Source organism: Sinocyclocheilus anshuiensis, unplaced genomic scaffold, assembly GCF_001515605.1.
Source record: "Sinocyclocheilus anshuiensis isolate Anshui unplaced genomic scaffold, SAMN03320099.WGS_v1.1 scaffold2216, whole genome shotgun sequence".
In the NCBI taxonomy this organism is placed as follows: Eukaryota; Metazoa; Chordata; class Actinopteri; order Cypriniformes; family Cyprinidae; genus Sinocyclocheilus; species Sinocyclocheilus anshuiensis.
Window position 1 is genome coordinate 8,728 of NW_015545525.1, and position 17,635 is coordinate 26,362.

Sequence of the window (17,635 nt, forward strand, 5' to 3'; positions counted from 1 at the left end):
TAGGCGAAGCCCCGCCCCTGCCCCCGCCCACTAACCCCGCCCCCTACTGTCCTCTTTTTGAAAAACTAAAATATGGTCACCGTAGAACACGATCAATATGAACTTTTAACGTTCAGTTTAAATAAATCTAATTGCACTAACTATGTAGGCTACAATTTCAATTTGTTTATTGTGAAAAAGCTCAAACATATATGTTTTTTCTGTCCTCTGATAAGCATAGTTCTGGCCTGGGCTGCCGTTCCCAAAAGCATCAATGGTTTCTTATGACACTTGGTAAATGCAGCCCTGATTGAATGCACTGTCAGCAGTGAGCGAACGCTCTGTGATTGATTAGTTCTGTCTTGCATCATTTACATGTGTTCAGATGCAGTGTTGCCAATTTAGCTACTTTGTAGCTAGATTTAGCGACTTCCCCACCCCTTTTGAGACTTTTTTCAAAAGTTTAGGGACAAATATAGCAACTTCTTGGACAAACCTTATCTAAGTTCTCATCTTGCCCACTGATACGTTCATCTTTATATAGATCAGCGAATTTGCCATTGTGATGTCATCTAGTGACATTTAGCTACCAGTTTTAGCTACTTTCAATTGAAAGCAGTTGGCAACACTGTTCAGATGAGCAGGAAACATAGGTTTCGCTAACATAGGTTATTCGTCCAATTCAATGCATATTGTACGCATTATATTATTTAACAAAAAATCTAAATCACTGGTAAAAAAAACACACCTTAGTATCGATATTATTTGAGTATCGATACTTTCGATACTCGCATCAGTATCAATATCGATACTTCAGGATCGATACACCCATCCCTACTATTGTTTCCATTATTGTATCAAAGTGTGTCTCGAGACCTTTGTGTTCTGTGCTGCGCTTTTAAAAAAATACATTCCTGAGCACTATGTCCCCCATTTTTAGACGCAAAGACGTGTTCTGTGTGGATGGCCCCTAATGCTGTTTTTGAGCTTCAGTCTTTTTACATATGGGACATTTAGAAATAACAAACACTGAATCGGAAGAAAGAACTGTAGTCATAAAAACACATTTCAAACTCACCAACCAGACGCCACAAACACAAACAGAACCAAAATCTGTCAAACATCTTCAACAGGTTTAGTCCACAAATATGAAGAGACAAACAGTAATAAAACGGTTTCAGTAATAAAATGACAGATGCGTTGATGTGAGGCTGCTCTGTAGTAAAGTGATGTGAAACTCATCTCGGCTAAAATAACTGCCTGTTTATTCTGTGTTGATGAGTGTGACCGTTTACCTACTTTTTGCTCATTTCACAACATGCGAACTTTAACTGCTTTGAGCTCCAGTACGCTTCAACTTCCTGCAGATCTGTTCAATGGTGTCGTTTTCAACAGAAATAAACTGACCCATAACATGATTACTGAATAGAGAAGTTAAAAGTGTGTGAACGCAGCCGTTTCATCATGAGATCCTGAGAGTGTTTGGCTCTGCTCTCTCCTGTAACTGTCTTCAGCTCGCTTGTTGTTCATTTCTTATCAAATGTCTCAAATGTTTCTCCTTGTTAGCCAGTTATTCAGTGCATTGTGATTGGCAGAATACCTTAAGCATGTGACGGAAATGTTACGCCCCTACCATACTGTGATGCCGTCAGGCCGGAGCGGTGCGATAAAAACATTAAAACCCATTATAAACGAGGCATTTGTTGCATCCAGTGGGGACATAATTATGGATTATAATGACTTATACTGTCTTTTTACGAAGGAAAAATTTAAATTGCATCATATGACTCCTTTAATATTCATATAAACATAATCAATCAATACAAACATACCAGGATATTGAATATCTGTGTCAGGAAAAGGAAACACTGCTGTAATCATATCAAATGTTTATTATATAGAATAAAATAAAATGGAATAGAACATCTAGAGTGGATATGAACATCAAACACCTTAATGTTGAGATTCAAACTAAATTAAGATTTAAACTAACAAACAAAGTTCAGAGTTCAGTATTTAAGGAAGTGGAATATAGAAAGACTTTAAAAATCAGCAATCAAACATTCTGTTCAGCTCTCCTGGATCTGATGTCAAAAACCAGAACAACAACAGCAGCAGCAGCAGTCACGCCCACCAGAGCAGTGACGACCAATCGAATCACACCTTCAGTAGAACCACAACCGCGGACAGAGTCTGAGGAATAAAAACATCAAACATGAGTTCAGTTCAGATCAGTCAGTAACGCTAAATATCGGTTACAGCTGTTTTATTTGTCCTAGGATTAAAGTAGCTGAATTAAGTAAACTGTTGTAACATTTCAATTTATCATTTCAATTTCAATCATGGCAAATAGCTCATTATTACATTGCAGATTTATTTTTTACTTTTTTTATCCGATTTTTTTGTACAATTGTGTAATTTTGATCACTCTTGGTTCCTGCACGTCAAGGTTTCTTTAAATTTAAAAAGTTTTGAAAAAGAGGAATTTCTACTCAGACAGCACACATATGCCTGCAAGATGTCTGTTAAAGATCGCTTCATCTGAAAAGCATCTGCTGTGTACAAACATCTGATAGACATCTCTAAGATATCTAAGATGTGATATACAGCATTTCTATGGATGACATTGAATATTAGGAAATACTTGAATGAAGCGATTGACCAATCAGAATCGAGATTTCCACAAAGCGGTGTAATAAACGTTAATATCAGCGCCGCTGTACCTGAACATGTGTGACAGAGTTGAGTGATGTCCAGATGTTGAGTCTGGTTGCTGATGGGATTGTTGAGCACACAGCTGTAGGTGTTTTTATCCTGATATTCCACCTCCAGAGGTAGAGAGAGACTGATGCTGAGATCAGACACACTGATGCTGGACAATAAACTGTTTCCTTTGTACCAGGAGAGAGTCACGTGACCCACATTCAACACTGAACACAACAGTGAACATGATGATGATGATGATGATGATGAAGAAAAGATTCTGCTGAAGACAGGAACAGACAGATGAGCTGGAAACATGAGAGAATAAGTCAGTGAGTGTTTAATGTAGATTCTGTTAGTCTTCATTTTAATTATTTTCTCAAACCCTCAAAAATTTACATTTTGTGTCTGAAATGGGTCACACCATTGACCTGAGCAAATATGCTCATTCATTGAGGACATGCATTTATTGCATGGATGGAGCAAGAAAGAACATAGGCCTAATATATTTGATAAAGTACATGTACACAGCTCAGTTGAATGAGGAGGTTTGTCCTTTTTAACTGAATGTACAAAGCCAAATCTGCAAAATTAACTACAACATTAAGGACAGAAACCGTCTCTATCTGTCTCTACAGTGTCTCGTTCCCTACTCAGGGAACCATGGTTACATAAGTAACCAGAGACGTTCCCTTTCAAGGGAACTTCGAACTGCATCCTCTAGGGGACGCTATGGGGAACGGTATACCCACTGAGGGGAGTGCATGCCAGAAAACCACGGCGAGCACTAAGTACCAACTCTACCATAGCCATGGGAGTTGCCCCTGGGACGTTAGACGGCTGTCAGTGACATTATCCCCTACGGCCAAAGGCCTAGGCTACATACCCCCAAAATTTACCTGTTAGGGCCAGAACTCCTGGGCCTGGGGTAGAGCTCAAGGCTTGGAATCAAGAATATATTCCTTTAAGGGGATATGACCAAGTGCCTAGAATCATAATAGGTCTTGGCCTGTCACCCGGGGGCTACTGCTTGCTCTGAATGAGCTTGCTGAAGGAACTGTCTCAACAGACCCCTAGTAGCAACACCCTGTTAAAGTAGGTATCCTGAGGATACAAGGTGGAGTGGTGCCGAAGGTGGAACTCTTAACCAACTCAAGGAAGGGCACGAAGTCGCCGCGCGTAGCCCTTACCATACAGGATTTTAGAAAGAATGCAAATGCTTAGCGTGCAAACTTACCACAGTGTGGATTTTAGAAAGTGCACAGGGACTTCGTGTGCACACTTACCATAACATGGATTTTAAAGATACCGTTCTAAGGGGCCCTCATGGCACTCTGAAAGAGCAGCCCATAGATGGAAATGGTGCATCCCAAGAACAATATGTTTGAGAAGTCATCAACACAATCTATGGTGTAATGCTGGAATGGCTAGCAGTAAGTTACCTAACTGAGGGAGCATAACACCCAGCTCTCAGCTGAGAGGGGGCTCAACCTACAGCATGTTCATTAGAAATCAGAAAGGTAAGCGTACTGCAAGCCTAGCAAAAAACTCAGCGCATCAGAGAGGCAGAGGAAGGGCCTAGTTCGCCTGATGTTGCCAGTTCCAAGTGCTCTGGGAAAACAGAGAACTCAACTCTCCACGTGAGAGGAGAACTCCGAATTCAGAAAAGAGGGTAGCGTGCTCATAGGCAACCCTCTGATAGAGGGGAGCACTGCTAAACACCACCACGAGAACAGCCCATGGAGCGGGGAATTCAACTCCTCCGAAGGGGAGAAAACTCGAACGCTCGGAAGAAAGCACCATGCTCACAAATAACCCTCAACAGTGAGGGGAGCGATGCTTTAAAAGTGTGTCAACAGAGACACACTAGTTTAGTGGAGTCCAAGGGGGGGCGGGGGGGCGGGCGGGCTAGATTAAAGGGGGTAACCCAGCAGCCCAATAAGAGACAGTTCACTGGTGCAGCTGGACACGGTCTCATGCGCTCTCTGTCTCGATAGAGAGTGTGGGTCCCGTATAACCAGACCCAATAGAATCTGAAGAAATAGCGGGACCCAACCATTCATGCGTATAGAGCTTGCTGCTCCTCAGAGTAGAAGCACAAAGGAGGGGTTTCCACAGAAACACAAATACCTCTTACCTCAGGGAACGCAGTGTAATCCAGCCCACTCCACAGAGGGGTGATTATTGGTTCAACCATAAGGGCAGTGTGACAGTGAGGACCCACGGGGCCGACCGTCTGTGGAGCATTGAGCTCCTCAACACGTCAGCGAGAGGAGCTCTAGCTCAGAGAACGTGCATGAAGGTTAAGGAACGATTCAAATCTCGGGAGACTTCTCAGGGTGAGAAATGAGTAGCTCGCACCTGGCCAGAGGATAGGGAGCATGTCGCAAAGCATGTACTCAGAAGAGTACTAGCCCACGAGAAGGACCCACAGGTCCTGAGGTTGCAGCATTATACTGGGGACCTGATGCTGGGAGACTTCCTCAGAAGCCCAGGCTGCATGTCCAAGCCGAAGATGAGGACTATCACCAGCCTGGAACCAGAACCGATGAGTGAACTATCACTGTAATCGGTCAACAGCAGGAGGTCCTGACTTAGCAGGTGGGTCAAACCTAAAGTCAGAAATACAGAACAGGTCCGAGTAGCGCTGCAGAGAAAGGCTAGCATCAAATACACAAGAACTAGCAGTAGAGTAGATAAAAATGGATCGTACTCACCAACCATGGCTCCCGCGCATGACTCAGGCTCATGATATAGGCTGGAGGTGAAGTCCGAAGCCTGGACCCTCGTGGAATGAAGGATATAAAGGCAGCCGAGCACGTCTTGGCCTCCTTAAACCTCACGACCACCATCTCGACAGAAGTGCCGAAAAGCTCAGAAGGGGAACCCGGCGCATCAAGAAGAAAGCCCTTCTCTTTCAACCCGATAACCACCAGACTCACCCACAGATCTTAAGAGAAGATGTCTCCCCCATGGAGAGATAGCAGGCCAGTGTCTCTTCAACAGGTGGCATCTTCTCATACCATTCTCACGCATCCCCTCGATGTTGGCATAACTAGTATGCTGGAATCTGTGGATGCGGGACGAGAATGGATTTTTCTTTTTCAAGCCGGAGTGCAGTATAATATGGTTATCTGAGAAGGACATGATATAAACCATCTGTCCAAAAACTGCTGATCCACTAAAACAGATCCCTAAACAGATCCACACTATACATTTCCTATATAAACAAAAGGAAATTACTGATAGCGAGAAATTTCCCGCCAGGTCCTTAGCTCCCACGGGGGCTAAATACGCTCCGCCCAACCGCTAGATTACCTCGGAAATCAAGCGTGAACGAAAACTGCTGGCGCGAATGCATCGCTATTCCCTCGAGAGGCGAACGCACTCATGCAACCACTATCTACAAACTCGGGTAAATGGTGAAATACTCACATCCCCCTCAGTAGTCCCACGAATGCATCACATTGAAGACGAAGAAGACGATGACGTGTTCTCCCGGCGCCTATTTATACTATAGTCGCAACGGTAGTGACGTCATGGGCTGTCGCCGGCCAATGTTATTGTGGTTTTTAGATATATGCTTCAGACACCGGTCACACTGAAGGTGCTCCCCATAGCGACCCCTAGAGGACGCAGTTTGAAGTTCCCTTGAAAGGGAATCTGAAATAAGAGCGCACGGTTTATCTGTCAATCAGATGCACATGAGACGAAAAGGGTCGGCTGAAGACCTATCGTCATGCAGAGGTGTGCTATAAAATGTTCAGTATAAATAAATACCGTTGATGCAGTGAAGGCACCATCAGCCAGAAAAAGATAACAAACATGAAAGGTTTTTACTATTCAGGGAAGAAAAGTTAGATAAGCATTAGTTGGGATGAAATTCTAGGGTAGTCCATCACACACAGTGTGGGAGAGGAAAATGTCATTAAGTAATGAGCAAATTAAATACTATTTTAAAAAGGCAAAACATTTACGTGCATCAATAAATGTGCCTGTGATAATAAATGACTAGGTTGTTTAATTATTTGTGTATAATTATTATGAAGACTAGTAGCACAAATTATAGTGTAATTGTGACTCACCAGAGACAGTAACGTTGAATCTGAATGTCTTTTGTAGTTTCGCGCCTTTGATTGTTACTTGATAAAGTCCAGAGTCTGTGGTTATGATGTCTGTGATGGTCAGAGATCCAGTCTGATTATCCAGCTTCATTCTGTCTCTGAATCTCCCATCAGGACCATCATCATATGTGTAGAAGAATCCATCCTCTTCAAAGGTCTGAGCGATATGATTCTCTGAAAGTCCAAATGTCCATGATATCAGATCATCTCTCTTTAGTTCAGTGTTAGTCTGTAGAGAGACTGAATCTCCCTCCATCACTGACACTGACTTCACTGCGTCTGGACCAGCAAACACACCTGAAGAACAAACAGAAACAGGGTTTGTCTCAGATTAAGACTTTAAATAACTTTATGATGGTTTTCTAAAGTAAACGGTTCGAAATTTACATTTTGAAAAATTACTAATATCCAAACAAAACTGATTATTAACAGAATCTTTGTGGTGATTCTGAATAAAACTTTTTTTTCTGATGCAGGAGCTTTGAGCTCCACAACATCAAACACAGAAAACACTTTAACTTCAGACGAGAATCACGTCACGACTGAAACTAAAGCTGTTTGGGCTTCAGTGATTTAAATAACGGACATTAACACATTTCAAACTCACCAGCCAGACGACACAAACACAAACAGAACCAAATGCTGTGAAACATCTTCAGCGGTCTCAGTCCACAAATATGAAAAGACAAACTCTTCAGAACTGTTTCCGTAATGACATGAGAGATGAGCTGATGTGAAGCGACTCTGTAGTAAAGTCATGTGAAACTCCACCGTCAGCTACAATAGCTGAATATTTTTTGCATAATGTGTCTAAACGTCCGGCTCTTTTTTTGGTGCTTATTTCACATTAGCTTGACCGCTTTGAGCTCCATTAGGCCACGGCTTCCACTTCTGTTCAGTGGCATCATTTTCAACAGAAATAAATTGACCCATAACATGATTACTGAATAGAGAAGTCAAACGTGTCTTAAAGCAGCCGTTTCATCATGAGATCCTGAGAGTGTTTGGCTTGTTGTTCATTTCTTATCAAATGTCTCAATTGTTTCTCCAATCAGTCTGATTTCAGAGTTTCTTTAATGGCTTTATGTTGCAGGAGCAGATCATCAACTGAGTGTAGAAAAGTGTTCTCTTATATTTTAATTTGATTAATTTTCATACAAACACAATCAATGAATACAAACATGCCAGGATATTGAATATCTGTGCCAGGAACAAGAAACACTGCTGTAATCATATGTTTATTATAGAATAGAATGAAATAAAATAGAATAGAACATCTTCTAAAGTGGATATGAACATCAAACATCTTAATGTTGAGATTCAAACTAAGATTCAAATTAAGATTCAAACTAACAAAGTTCAGAGTTCAGTATTTTAGGAAGAGGAATGTAGAAAGACTTTAAAAATCAGCAATCAAACATCCTGTTCAGCTCTCCTGGATCTGATGTCATAAACCCGGGCTGCGTTCAGCCCCGACAAAACGTTGCAAAACGTTTTTTAAACAGAAACGGTGGTGCGTTGAACACCCTGTTCTGATGAGGCAAGAGTTGCAGCTATGGCAGCTGAGAAGGCCATTCTTTGTGTTATTTTTGAAGAATTTTCAGACCCTGATGAAATCTATATAAATACATGTTTAATACTGCAAAATACGCTCAATGTTACAGTGTTTATATACATGTCGCTGCTGATTGGGCTGACATTTTTGATACACCCACCAAGCAAGAGAAAACATATTTCAAACCCCGTTGCACACCGTTTCCTGGGGCCCGTTCTTCGTACGTCGCTAACTCAGTTAGCTGGATTTGATTGTTGATGATTTGGCCTGATCTTGGATTGGTTGGTTCTTCGAAGCTCATCCCGGAGTTGCTGTCATAGCAACAGCTCGGTAAACTTAAATCTTACCCTACTGATCCAGGGACAATAATTTAAAATAATAATAATTAAAAAAATAATTTAAAGATAATATAATAATGTTGTGTAGTCTTTAATACCAGTGTTGGGATAGTCTTTAATACCAGTGTTGGGAGTAACGCATTACAAAAGTAATAATAATACAGTAGTTATTACTGTGCCGGGGCTAAGCAAGTTTCTGATGGGCCCCGTCAAGCCCCGCCCTAGCGCCGCCACTGATTAGCCTAATTCGTTTTGGCTTGTTTAGCAACTTATATTTTTCATTCTTGTTTTCTTCTGAAACCGTTCAAAATAGCCTATAGGCTAGGTATTGTGTTTATTGTTTGTATATTATAACATTTTGCTTTATTTACCGGTGTTATTTATGAATGTAATAATGCGGTTTGTGCTTATCTGTGTTTAACCTAAACTACAACGTAACATTAATGTAGACCTACATACCGGTATCTAAATATGATTTTATAATTGTATGCTATATAGACCTACCACATTACCCTCCACTGGGTGTAGAATGAGCAGCAATAAACTACATTTTGGCATTTTATAATACTTCTGTGGATATTTTGGTTGCTTTTTTAATTATATGATGTCATTACGTTGCTGTCTTGCCGCCAGCCAATCGCTGCATTTCTGATCGTGGTTTCGAGTATCGATACATAGCCCCTTTTAAACCAACCCATGAACGCGCAGTTATCTCAGATAACTCAATCCAGCCATACTAATCATCAACAACAGGTGCGTTCGAAGAACCGAATTAGCTAGATCCTGATTAGCGCGATGGTATCATCTTGGATGTGACATTTAATCTCGGATGTAATAAGTGATGTATGAAGAACAGGCCCCAGGAAACATGTCGTTCAACCCGGAAACCGTAGCAAAACGTTGCGCACCGGTTTGAGCTTGAACGTACCCCTGAACAACAACAGCAGCCACGCCCACCAGAGCAGTAACGACCAATCGGACCACAGCTTCAGTAGAACCACAACCTCAGACAGAGTCTGAGGAATAAAAACATCAAACATGAGTTCAGTTCAGCTCAGTCAGTAACGCTAAATATCGGTTACAGATGTTTTATTTATCAAGTAGCTCGAATTAAGCAGTGGTGGACAGTAACGAAGTAGTTTTACATTTAGTAGTTTTACATTTTTCAAGTATCTGTACTTTACTGGAGTAGTTTTATTTTGAGTAACTTTTACTTTTACGTCACTACATTCCAAAGCATAAGATCGTACTTTTTACTTCACTACATTTCATAAAACATATCGTTACTCCTTATAATATATAGGGTTTACATCTGAGGGAAAAGAAAGGATGTGATGTTCAGAACATGGTAACTACAGTAATTATCAAAGTGGGTAGTGATGCCCTCTGGGGGCATTTGGCCAGGGGTGTTTTTACACCACAGACAAATCATTATGAAAATCGAATTATATTTTCCTTATTATATTCATTATTTCCTTATTGGTTATTTTGGGAAAATCCCAGGTATTTTGAGCAGTAGGATTATAAAAAAAGATATGCTAATATAAAATCAAATGATAAAAGTACCCTATATAAAACTGCAAAATAAACATTCATCTATCGGTACTTTTGTACTTTCACGCGAGTAAAATTGAAAACTGAGTACATTTACTGGAGTAATATTTTATTATACGGATCTGTACTTTTACTCAAGTACTTGATTCGTGTACTTCGTCCACCACTGGAATTAAGCAAAAAGGCAAAAAATAAGTGCATGAATGAATGAATGTGTATGTGATCTTAAATGACTAAGTGGTTTGTTTTATAAATATTAATTCATTTTTTTAGTGTAAAATTATTATGATGACCGGCAGCACAAATGAAACTGTATATGACTCACCAGAGACAGTAACATTGAATCTGTATGTGGTCTTCCTGCTCCTGATGATGATTACTTGATAAAGTCCAGAGTGTGTGTTTCTGGTGTTTGTGATGGTCAGAGATTCAGTCTGATGATCCAGCTTCAGTCTGTCTCTGAATCTCCCGTCAGGACCATCAAATGTGTCGAAGATTCCAGCCTTTTTATTGATTTCAGCGATACGAGTCTCTGGACGTCCAAATGTCCGCTTAATGAGATTCTCTGTCTGTAGTTCAGTGGTAGTCTGTGGAGAGACTGAATCTTCCTCCATCACTGACACTGACTTCACTGCATCTGAATCAGCAAACACACCTGAAGAACAAACAGAAACAGTAAGATTAAGACTTTTAAATAACTTTATGATGGCTTACTAAAGTAAAGATTTGAAATGTACATTTTAAAATGAAATCTGATTAATAGGGGCGTGCGGAGGCCGAAATGAACTTGGGACAAAAGTAACAAAGCGATTTTCTCAGAGCCCTGACTTCATTTGTATTCCAAGCTATGACAGCACGTTCAGCACGCAACCCTTGACGGAGCTGCCAAATATCACGTGATTTCGTCATCGCTTCCCACGGTTGTGTCGAGTAGCTACAGTAAGTAGATTACTGAAGAGGTACTTTTTTCTGATTACAAGTCGTGTTTCTCGTTTCATGTGTCACAGTAATGAGGAATCTACTACAGGTTATTTAGTGCTGTAACATAGAGGTCTGCGCAGGACTGTTTCTTTTCCCCGCTCCCGCAAGGTTATATTCCGCTCCCACCCGCTCCTGCTATATATGCTATATATTCACTCTTTGTTCGCCCGCTCCTGCTATATATGCTATATATTCACTCTTTGTTCGCCCGCTCCCACTATATATGCTATATATTTACTCTTTGTTCGCGCGCTCCCGCTATATATGCTATATATTCCCTCTTTGTTTGTCCGCTCCTGCTATATATGCTATATATTCACTCTTTGTTCGCCCGCTCACGCTATATATGCTATATATTCACTCTTTGTTCGCCCGCTGTCCGCTATATATGCTATATATTCACTCTTTGTTCGCCCGCTCTCGCTATATATGCTATATATTAACTCTTTGTTCACCCGCTCCCGCTATATATGATATATATTGCTATATATGCTATATATTCACTCTTTGTTTGCCCACTCCCGCTATATATGCTATATATTCACTCTTTGTTTGCCCACTCCCGCTATATATGCTATATATTCACTCTTTGTTCACGCGCTGTCCGCAATATATGCTATATATTCACTCTTTGTTCGCCCGCTCATGCTATATATGCTATATATTCACTCCTTGTTCGCCCGCTCACGCTATATATGCTATATATTCACTCTTTGTTCGCCCGCTATCCGCTATATATGCTATATATTCACTCTGTTCACTCGCTGTCCGCTATATATGCTATATATTCACTCTTTGTTTGCCCACTCCCGCTATATATGCTATATATTCACTCTTTGTTCGCCCGCTCCCGCTATATATGCTATATATTCACTCTTTGTTCGCCCGCTCCCACTATATATGCTATATATTTACTCTTTGTTCGCGCGCTCCCGCTATATATGCTATATATTCACTCTTTGTTTGTCCGCTCCTGCTATATATGCTATATATTCACTCTTTGTTTGTCCGCTCCTGCTATATATGCTATATATTCACTCTGTTTGTCCGCTCCTGCTATATATGCTATATATTCACTCTTTGTTCACCTACTCCCGCTATATATGCTATATATTGTAAAGTGATGTGAAACTCATCTCGGCTTAAATAACTGCCTGTTTATTCTGTGTTGATGAGTGTGACCGTTTACCTACTTTTTGCTCATTTCACAACATGCGAACTTTAACTGCTTTGAGCTCCAGTACGCTTCAACTTCCTGCAGATCTGTTCAATGGTGTCGTTTTCAACAGAAATAAACTGACCCATAACATGATTACTGAATAGAGAAGTTAAAAGTGTGTGAAAGCAGCCGTTTCATCATGAGATCCTGAGAGTGTTTGGCTTGTTGATCATTTCTTATAAAATGTCTCAATTATTTCTCCTCTCAGACTGATTTCAGAGTTTCTCTAATGGCTTTATGTTGCAGGAACAGATCATTAATATTCATACAAACATAATCAATGAATACAAACATACCAGGAATCAGGATATTGAATATCTCCAGGAATGGGAAACACTGCTGTAATCATATCAAATGTTTATTGTAGAATAATAAAATAGAATAGAACATCTAGAGTGGATATGAACATCAAACACCTTAATGTTGAGATTCATACTAAATTAAGATTTAAACTTACAAACAAAATGAAGTATTTAAGGAAGAGGAATATAGAAAGACTTTAAAAACCAGCAATCAAACATTCTGTTCAGCTCTCCTGGATCTGAAGTCATAAACCAGAACAACAACAGCAGCTGCAGCAGCCACGCCCACCAGAGCAGTGACGACCAATCGGATCACAGCTTCAATAGAGTCCCAACTTTGGAGAGAGTCTGAGGAATAAAAACATCAAACATGAGTTTAGTTCAGATCAGTCAGTAACGCTAAATATCAGTTACAGCTGTTTTATTTGTCATAGGATTAAAGTAGCTGAATTAAGTAAACTGTAGTAACACTTCAATGTATAGCCCCTATTTAGCCTATTACATTCCAGATTTATTTTTAACTTTCTATATCAGATTGTTTGTAAAATGCTGTAAATTTGACCAGTCTTGGTTCCAGTTGAGATTTCTTTACATTTCAATAGTTTTTAAAAAAGCCTTACGTCATCAATAAATGTGCCTGTGATAATAAATGACTAGGTTGTTTAATTATTTGTGTATAATTATTATGAAGACTAGCAGCACAAACTGCAGTGTAATTGTGACTCACTATAGACAGTAACATTGAATGTGTATGTGGTCTTTCTGCTCCTGATGAAGATTATCCGATAAAGTCCAGAGTCTGTGTTTCTGGTGTTTGTGATGGTCAGAGATCCAGTCTGATGATCCAGCTTCACTCTGTCTCTGAATCTCCCGTCAGTACCATCAATTGTGGAGAATCTTCCAGCCTCTTTATAGATCTGAGCTATAAGAGTCTCTGAAAGTCCAAATGTCCACGTTATCAGATCACGTGTCTGTATTTCAGTAAGACCAGATTCTAGAGAGACTGAATCTCCCTCCATCACCATCTTCACTGCATCTGAATCAGCAAACACACCTGAAGAACAAACAGAAAGTTCCTTTTTTTTTCTGATGCAGGAGCTTTGAGCTCCACAACATCAAAAACAGAAAACACTTTAACTTCAGACGAGAATCACGTCACGACTGAAACTAAAGCTGTTTGGGCTTCAGTGATTTAAATAACGGACATTAACACATTTCAAACTCACCAGCCAGACGACACAAACACAAACAGAACCAAATGCTGTGAAACATCTTCAGCGGTCTCAGTCCACAAATATGAAAAGACAAACTCTTCAGAACTGTTTCCGTAATGACATGAGAGATGAGCTGATGTGAAGCGACTCTGTAGTAAAGTCATGTGAAACTCCACCGTCAGCTACAATAGCTGAATATTTTTTGCGTAATGTGTCTAAACGTCCGGCTCTTTTTTTGGTGCTTATTTCACATTAGCTTGACCGCTTTGAGCTCCATTAGGCCACGGCTTCCACTTCTGTTCAGTGGCATCATTTTCAACAGAAATAAATGGACCCATAATGTAATCATGTGTTTATTATAGAATAAAATTAAATAAAAAAGAATAGAACATCTTCTAAAGTGGCTATGAACATCAAACATCTTAATGTTGAGATTCAAGCTAAGATTCAAATTAAGATTCAAACTAACAAAGTTCAGAGTTCAGTATTTGAGGAAGAGGAATGTAGAAAGACTTTAAAAATCAGCAAACATCCTGTTCAGCTCTCCTGGATCTGATGTCATAAACCAGAACAACAACAGCAAACTGAAGCAGCTGACGGGTACCGGCGGGTCAAGCGAAATGCGGCTCTGGCAGTCGCCACGGCAAAACTTTCGGTCGGCCTCAAAGAGATTCTGGCAAACCATCCGGCAGCTCAGAAGGGGGAAGCAGTGTTCCGCCAACACTGTTTACAACGGAAGTGGTGCGTTGCTGACTTCAACTGAGGCTGTCGTTGGGCCGTGGAAAGAGTACTTTGAGGATCTCCTAAATCCCTCCGACACGCCTTCCGTAGAGGAAGCTGAGGCTGGGGACTCGGGGGGCTCGTCCATCAACCTGGCTGAAATTGCTGAGATAGTCAAAAAACTCCTCAATGGCAAGGCTCCGGGGGTGGATGAGATCCACCCCGAGTTTCTCAAGTCTCTGGATGTTGTGGGGCTGTCTTGGCTGAAACGCCTCTGCGGCATTGCGTGGAGTTCGGGAACAGTGCCTCTGGACTGGCAGACCGGGGCTGTGGTCCCTCTTTTTAAGAAAGGGGACCGGAGAGTGTGTTCCAACTATAGGGGGATCACACTCCTCAGCCTCCCTGGGAAAGTCTATGCCAGGGTACTGGAGAGGAGAATCCGACCGATAGTTGAACCTCGGATTCAGGAGGAGCAATGTGGTTTTTGCCCTGGCCGTGGAACACTGGACCAGCTCTATACCCTCATTAGGGTGTTGGAGGGTTCATGGGAGTTTGCCCAACCAGTCCATATGTGTTTTGTGGACCTGGAGAAGGCATTCGACCGTGTCCCTCGTGGCATCCTGTGGGAGGTACTTCGGGATTATGACTGAATCTCCCTCCATCACTGACGCTGACTTCACTGCGTCTGAATCAGCAAACACACCTGAAGAACAAACAGACACAGCCAGATTAAGACTTTTAAATAACTTTATGATGGTTTACTAAAGTAAACAGTTTAAAATACACATTTGAAATTAATTATATCCAAATAACAAAACTAATTAACTGGATCTCTGTGGTCATTTTGAATAAAACTTTTTTTTTCTGATGCAGGAGCTTTGAGCTCCACAACATCAAACACAGAAAACACTTTGACTTCAGACGATAATCACGTCACGACTGAAACTAAAGCTGTTTGGGCTTCAGTGTTTTTACATAAAGGACATTTAGAAAAAAAACAAACACATAAAAACACATTTCAAACTCACCAGCCAGACGCCACAAACACAAACAGAACCAAAATCTGTCAAACATCTTCAACGGTTTCAGTCCACAAATATTGAGAGATAAACTCTTGAGCTGATGTGAGGCTGCTCTGTAGTAAAGTCATGAGAAACTGCACCGTCAGCTGAAATAAGTGTTGATACGTGTGAACATCCACCTCTTTTTGCTGATTAATACACACTCGCTGAATTTTACTGCTTTGAGCTCCAGTACGCTTCAACTTCTTGCAGTTGTGTTCAATGGCGTTGTTTTCAACAGAAATAAACTGACCCATAACATGATCAGTGACTAGAGAAGTTAAAAGTGTCTTAAAGAAGCTTTTGATCATGAGATCCTGAGAGTGTTTGGCTCTGCTCTCTCCTGTTACTGTCTTCAGCTCATTTGTTGATAATTTCTTATCAAATGTTTCTCCTCTCAGACTGATTTCAGAGTTTCTCTAATGGCTTTATGTTCCAGGAACAGATCACCTGCTAGAACTGTGTGTGGAAAAGCATTCTCTGATAAACACAATAAATGAATACAAACATACCAATATCTGTGCAAGAACAGGAAACGCTGCTGTAATCATATCAAATGTTTATTATAGAACAGAATAAAATAAAATAGAATAGAACATCATCTGCGAGATTAACTTCAAACATGTTGAGATTCAGACAAAAAAATAAAGATTCAAATTACGATTCAAACTAACAAACAAAGTTCACATTTAAGCATTTGAAAATGAGGAATATAGAAAGATTTTAAAAACAAGTAATCAAAAGGATCCTGGATCTGATGTCAAAAACCAGAACAACAACAGCAGCGGCGGCAGCCACGCCCACCAGAGCAGTGACGACCAATCGGATCACAGCTTCAATAGAGTCCCAACTTCGGAGAGAGTCTGAGGAATAAAAACATCAAACATGAGTTTAGTTCAGATCAGTCAGTAACGCTAAATATCAGTTACAGCTGTTTTATTTGTCATAGGATTAAAGTAGCTGAATTAAGTAAACTGTTGTAACATTTCAATTTCAGTTTATCATTTCAATGCCAATCATGGCAATTTATTCTTACAAACGATTAAATCATTATTACATTCCAGACTTATTTTTAACTTTCTATATCAGATTGTTTGTAAAATGCTGTAAATTTGACCAGTCTTGGTTCCAGTTGAGATTTCTTTAAATTTCAATAGTTTTGAAAAAGGAATTTATAAAGCCCTTCAGCCATCGAAACCCAAATGCAGAGCATGATTTATTTTGCGATAAATACCGATCATAAACATCTTAAAGACATTTTATAAACGTCTATTTTACATCTGATAGGAAACGTCCTATAGACGTGTATTGCAGATGAGCAAACACTCCCCTGATAGCACACATACATCACAGAGTCGTCTATTTGACGTCTGCATTTACATCTTCAAGACATATTTTTTAGAGTGTTTGCTCATCTGCAATACGTCTATAGGACGTTTCCTATCAGATGTCAAATAGACGTTTAGAAGATGTCTTGTCATTAAGCATGAGCCCCGTCAGACTGGTCGTGGCGGCGGTGTTGCAACAATATATAGTGATATTCTCAATGTTACTCATAAGACAGGATAGAGGTTTAACTCATTCAAAATACTTCTGCTTAATGTTACACTGTCAGATATGCAAAAGAAATGTGTCGTATCTCTTGCTCTGGCTACTGTGTATAGACCACCAGGGCCGTATACAGATTTCCTAAAAGAATTTGCAGATTTCCTCTCAGACCTATTGGTTACTGTTAGGGATGTAACGATTCACTTAACTCACGATTCGATTCAATTCACAATTTTGATTTCACGATTTGATTCGATTCACAATTTTTTTTTATTTAAGACAAATTATAAATTAAATGTGTCCTTTTATTATTGCTTGGACAAAATACTGTACGTTT

At 40.2% G+C, this 17,635-nt stretch overlaps 2 protein-coding genes across 2 annotated transcripts in view; both read right to left on the reverse strand.

Moving 5' to 3' along the window:
- Positions 1-5,695, reverse strand: part of LOC107698277 (SLAM family member 9-like) — a gene marked incomplete at its 3' end in the record, with an annotated part of 9,744 nt that extends 4,049 nt beyond the window's left edge. The window contains exons 1-3 of the mRNA XM_016499233.1: positions 5,625-5,695; positions 2,893-2,990; positions 2,703-2,789 (exon numbers count right to left, since the gene is read on the reverse strand). Coding sequence (XP_016354719.1) covers positions 2,703-2,789; positions 2,893-2,990; positions 5,625-5,695 — 256 coding nt within the window. The remainder of the gene's footprint in view (positions 1-2,702; positions 2,790-2,892; positions 2,991-5,624) is intronic.
- The window catches only part of LOC107698293 (uncharacterized), a 32,717-nt gene continuing 18,018 nt past the window's right edge, over positions 2,937-17,635 (reverse strand). The window contains exons 6-8 of the mRNA XM_016499247.1: positions 9,628-9,703; positions 6,768-7,103; positions 2,937-2,990 (exon numbers count right to left, since the gene is read on the reverse strand). Of these exons, the coding sequence (XP_016354733.1) occupies positions 7,031-7,103; positions 9,628-9,703 (149 nt within the window). The 3' untranslated portion in view covers positions 2,937-2,990; positions 6,768-7,030. The remainder of the gene's footprint in view (positions 2,991-6,767; positions 7,104-9,627; positions 9,704-17,635) is intronic.